Raw genomic sequence first — 5,204 nt, forward strand, 5'->3', positions numbered from 1 at the left:
TGGCTCTTTGGGTGTTAAAGGTTGCTGACCCCTGGTCTAGTCAGCCGATCACATGGCAGCAGCCTTTAGGCATGTAGACATGATCCAGATGACAAACTGAAGTTCAGACTGAGCAACATACTGGTGATTTAAGTGGCTTTCAATACAACATTGTTCTTGGTGCCAGACAGGCTGGTGTGTCTGGATTTAAATCAAGTTCTTATGCTGAACAGTACATAAATCAGGGGTAGGCAACTCCAGGCCTCAAGTGCCGGTGTCCTGCAGGTTTTAGATGTGTCCTCGATCCAACACAGCTGATTCAAATGGCTAAATTACCTCCTCAACATGTCTTGAAGTTCTCCAGAGGCCTGGTAATGAACTAATCATTTGATTTAGGTGTATTGACCCAGGGTGATATCTAAAACCTGCAGGACACCAGCAATTGAGGCCTGGAGTTGCCTACTCCTGACATAAATCATTCAGCCACACATGGCTGTTATGCATTGTTGAATCAGTAAGACCACCATATGACCTATGGTTAAAAAAAACAAAAAAAACAAAACAAACGTCCAACAGTTTTTGTTAAGCTGATTTGGAAATGCCCTGGGTGAGCAAAGTTGACCCCATTTTTGTCCAATATCCAACTCCAGGACCCTGAGGTGATGGCCGCCTTCCAGGATGTCGCCCAGAACCCGGCCAACATCTCCAAGTATCAGAACAACCCCAAAATCATGGCCCTCGTCACCAAGCTGAGCTCTAAATTTGGAGCTCCTCCACAGCCATAGACAGGACGGGACCGAAATGGGAGAGAAGAACGAGTGGATATGTGGTGAAACAATCTGGAGAGCAAAGCTTTTCAACAATTATTCACTGTGTGTAGTTCAAACAGGGGAGCAGGTGACAGGTTAACTGGCATGGTGTAGAGGAAGGTTGGCAATTTCTTTTCTTTTTTTTAATGTTCTTAATCAACCTGTTAGCACTTAGCAACATGTCAACAAAGCAGCCCGGTGGTTAGGAGTCAGGTCTGATACTTATACACCCCGTCCAGCACATCTCAGCTGGGAATTCACTTAAACCACAGGTTGACGTTTTCTAACCTGCGTCATGAACAGCCAAACCGGGAGCCTCCTGCATTAAGACGCTAGCTTAGAAACATTTCTACCGCTGTTTAATACTCACTATGATTTAGCTACTGGTTTCTTTCTTTCTGTGGACGAAGCTGAACTCTCACACCACTGTGGGCCCTTCTTGTTATCAGACGTATTATTATAAAAAGTATTGAACATGTTTGACCCTGTTGGAAAAATTCACAAAAATAAAAGCTCTGTTCCTGCAAATCAGGTTTGATCTGCATTTCTAGTTCTGTTTCCCGTTAAATGTCATGTGTAAAAGAGTTCACTCATTTTTATTTTGACTTCAGTTTTCCTGTGATAATTAAACTGGAAAGAATGATCAGAAAACTCGACTCATCTTTTCACCTGTCATAATCATTGCCTCAATCTGTTTACAAACAAACACATCAGCTGGTTCCAAATGTGGGTCTTTAAAGGTACTTTAATAAATCCGGCCTGGTGGGAGAGTGGGCCACCAGCTACTTAATCCATCCACAACATCTGTCTTTCAGCCAGAGGATTACCACTCTAACACGCAGCCGGCTGGGCTCTTATCAAAGCAGATCTGACTGAGCACTGTCCTGTCACAGCAGACGGCTGATTTGTCCTTTGGATCTCCTTCATTAACTCAGTCTTTTACCCACAACCCCTGAAAATGTGCTGCTTGTCCCTTCCTCTTTAAAATTCCGACAACACAAGTCACACAAGCTGTATTTTTCACAAGATTCCTGTTTATTTCTGTACTTACAATATACCAGAACAAAATATATGAGCAGAAACAGCTTTTATAAGCGGGTCAGAACAAGGATAAAGTGAGGGTGCTGCTTGCAGAAGCCAACAAAGGGGTGAAGGATAAACGAGCTAGTGTCCATATCTGTGAAAACATGACAGAGAGGATGTTCTGTCAGTACAGCTCTTCAGTTTTAAAGAATAAACAATTTTCTCTGCGGGTCAACAAATGATCAAATGCACTGTTAACCAAGGAACCCCTTAAACCCTTGTGATTGGACCACACAGTAAAACTGTATACAATGTAATGCATGGTACTCACTTCTGAAACTCCCACTCCCTGTTGTCCAGAGGACACACCTGTCTGGTCTTCAGCCAGCGAGAAATACAGTGGAAGTGGAAAGCATGCTGGAGAAGAGAAACAGTAGAAGGATGGTAAAACTACCTAAAAGAATTTTATTTAACAAAAATAACTTCTCTAGTGGAAAATCGATATTTTACTTCAGGTTTACAATATTTAAGTATCATGTATTTTATTTATTATTAGTCCTTTATTTATCCAGGCAAAAATCTCATTTCCAAGAGAGACCTGGCAATACTGCTAATACTAATTCTTTGTACTTCCACACGACAACAATCAAACTTTGAGGCACAACCGGAAAACAAAGAAATAGATCATGTGCGCTTAAAATAACAAAATGGCCAGAGGATCAAGTTATCCCAGATTATTTAAAACCATTTTTAAGGATTTGGGAAACTTTAAAACCTTCCATTTAAATAGTGTTCATTGCATGTATAGTTCCTGCATATAAACCTGGCATGAGCAAGCTCTTATAAGAACAACAGCCTTGTGCAGGAAATTCCTATTAAAGTTCATTATGATCAATGTTGGGAACATCGCTTCAGAAGTTATACTAATATTTGTGTTTAACATGATTCCTCTCACCTTTATGGATCAGCATGCTGATCATTTTTGATAATGATATATCATCTGGAAGATCACCTCTGCCCAATACATAGAACTTCCTATATCTGCCCTTCCTGGCAGCAGAGATGATTGTTACAGGAGGTGCCTGTCATCGTCTTTTTAAGATCACTCCTTAGAAGTCCTAATCTGACTTTGTGAATCTGCATGTTTTCAGTATGGATGCCAAATTTGAACAGGGAGCATCAACAACTGTCAGTGCTACAGACACCAGGGTCAGACTGTGAAGACTCAGTTCTACTGTGATATCCTGAGTTGTCCCAGGGAGATCATTCAGTAGAAACAACCTGAACTGTGGAGTGCAGGGCACACACACTTCCTATGACTTCCTCCTTTGTTCCCAAAAAAAAAATAATTTCAGACACCCATTTTCATCTTCTTTGCTGTGTGTGATTGGCTTTTGTTGCCAATCACACACAGCAAAGACAGAGAGAAAACAGAGAAAATCAAGTGGTCAGATCAGGATTTTTCTTCCACAGTGCAATTCAAACAAAGAGCAATAGTCTTAAAGGGGAGCTGAGACCATTTTGATCACACTGTACATGTTATATAGAAGCTTACATTGCAAACACCCCAGGCTACAGTGCACTCTTCAGAGGTTGCAGAAGCTTGGTTGGCCTGGCACTCTATGCCTAATGGGTGAGGGGGGAAAAGAGAAATGTGTCAACATAAAAAGCACCATATCACCTACAATGATAAGCAAACCTCATTTACTGTCAAAATGTTCACCAAAGAGATCAAAGACCAAAATGTAAAACTGAACTCACAGAGATCCATGATGTGGTTCCTACAGATAGCACAGTTGTCCACCACAATGTCCCAGGCCCAGAGCGCCACAGCATTCCACTGAGGGGGGAAAAATAAAATCACACAAATATATGATCCAAGATTCATAATCTGGAGATTATTTAATTTAAAAAATGTCTATATCCCCTTATTTGAACCACACGAGGGCCAGCAGTGCACAAACTGCTGTGACTTGAGGGGCACTTTTTGAGCTTAATAACAAACATGACATAAACATGTGTTTTATTTAAAAATATATATTTTAACTTTGGTTCATTATGAGTGTCAAATGTCTTTTGATTTGAAAAAGAAGAAGCAAAAGCATCTCTTGAGTGTCTGTAAGAGGGCCTTATCCACTTCCCCATCCCAGAAACACGCCTGAGATGTTACTGTAAACTCTATAGAAGTCCTCAAATCATTAGAGATTTAAGGCATGGGGCCCTAAATATATCATTTGAGTCTAGCTTATTAAGAAAAGAATAGCATAAGAACGAGACACACACCCGCCATCGAAAGCATGTCAAACGTGTAAACATTATTTTTAAATACAAAACAAAAATTACGTGTGATGTGTAGCTAGGCTAATTCCGCCGGGGTACCGTTTGAACAGCTGATGTGTTTCTGCCCATTACACCTTTGTTATTAAATCAGAGATATCTGTAAGGGCGTTGATTCTCGGCCTCTTAATGGGAAGTGCAAATTCGTGGGTATTCGTTACTAACAGTTACAAGCCTAGTGTCCTATGCCACAGTGACATAGCGCTAAAGTTAGCATGCTAGAGTTAGCTTAGTAAAGGCAGTGAGCGGCACTGAGCTATGATAGCGTCCATTGTTCACATTAGACAGCTTCTTAGTAACTCCCCGGTGAGAGACTTTTTACAGCCATACCTTCTTTACTTCAAATCGTTTCTTGCTTGCGCTATTAGTACCGCTCGGTGTATCCACGTCCATTGCTGCTGCCATCTTGAACGGAAGAGTATGACGTATGAGCCAAATCAGGCGGAAGAAGAGCGGCAGTTTCCGCCGTCGAATTTGAGAAATTTTAAAGCGTATTATATCGATATTTGACGGTGTAATGAAGACAGATCATAGTTATTTTCTTATATTTATTTCAAAAGCTAACAATGTTAACTTTCATGAACACAAAGCGAAAAGCTTCTCCATCCAAAACATTTAGGTTCCACCGAGATTTGAACTCGGATCGCTGGATTCAGAGTCCAGAGTGCTAACCATTACACCATGGAACCCCCACGACTAACCCTCAACTACAGCTCAGTATAAAGGTAGGTATCACAGACACAATGGTCTGTCATTTCCAATTAGATATAGTAAATTGTTAGAGCACAAATGTTGCTAACACTGCCAAGTAGTTTGAATTACTATTGATCTCCCATCGATGCTACGGTGATAAGATCAATACTTTGCTTCTATCCTATAAGTTCAGTTTGTAGCCCACTGAATTTTGGAATTAAAAAACTATAGCTCAGACATGCTGTATGAAAATATCTGAAAGATTTTGTATTTACCGTCACGTCTAGAATATTTAAAACCTATAGCACATTTAGATAACAGATGTTGACCAAAAGTGCTTAAAAGACAGGTCTAAAAAAAAAA

At 40.5% G+C, this 5,204-nt stretch overlaps 2 protein-coding genes and 1 non-coding gene across 5 annotated transcripts in view; 1 reads left to right on the forward strand and 2 right to left on the reverse strand.

Moving 5' to 3' along the window:
* Positions 1-1,439, forward strand: part of st13 (ST13 Hsp70 interacting protein) — a 9,654-nt gene extending 8,215 nt beyond the window's left edge. For all 3 annotated transcript variants that reach the window (XM_005752257.1, XM_005752259.1, XM_005752258.1), the window contains exon 13: positions 630-1,439. In XM_005752257.1, coding sequence (XP_005752314.1) covers positions 630-764 — 135 coding nt within the window. In that variant the 3' untranslated portion in view covers positions 765-1,439. The remainder of the gene's footprint in view (positions 1-629) is intronic.
* Positions 1,440-1,802: 363 nt separating this feature from the next.
* On the reverse strand, positions 1,803-4,601 carry rbx1 (ring-box 1, E3 ubiquitin protein ligase). Its single transcript, XM_005752260.2, has 5 exons — positions 4,479-4,601; positions 3,573-3,651; positions 3,367-3,437; positions 2,143-2,228; positions 1,803-1,965 (listed from the first exon to the last, which is right to left on the reverse strand). The coding sequence occupies exons 1-5, from the start codon at positions 4,551-4,553 to the stop codon at positions 1,953-1,955; spliced, it is 324 nt and encodes a 107-aa protein (XP_005752317.1). The 5' UTR covers positions 4,554-4,601; the 3' UTR covers positions 1,803-1,952.
* A 164-nt stretch (positions 4,602-4,765) lies between these two features.
* Positions 4,766-4,837, reverse strand: trnaq-cug (transfer RNA glutamine (anticodon CUG)). Its single transcript has one exon. It is a non-coding gene; the product is annotated as a tRNA-Gln (tRNA).
* Between the last annotated feature and the right edge of the window lie 367 nt (positions 4,838-5,204).

The sequence above is a fragment of the Pundamilia nyererei genome, unplaced genomic scaffold, assembly GCF_000239375.1.
Source record: "Pundamilia nyererei isolate P.nyererei 1_Seehausen unplaced genomic scaffold, PunNye1.0 scaffold00350, whole genome shotgun sequence".
Classification (NCBI taxonomy): domain Eukaryota; kingdom Metazoa; phylum Chordata; class Actinopteri; order Cichliformes; family Cichlidae; genus Pundamilia; species Pundamilia nyererei.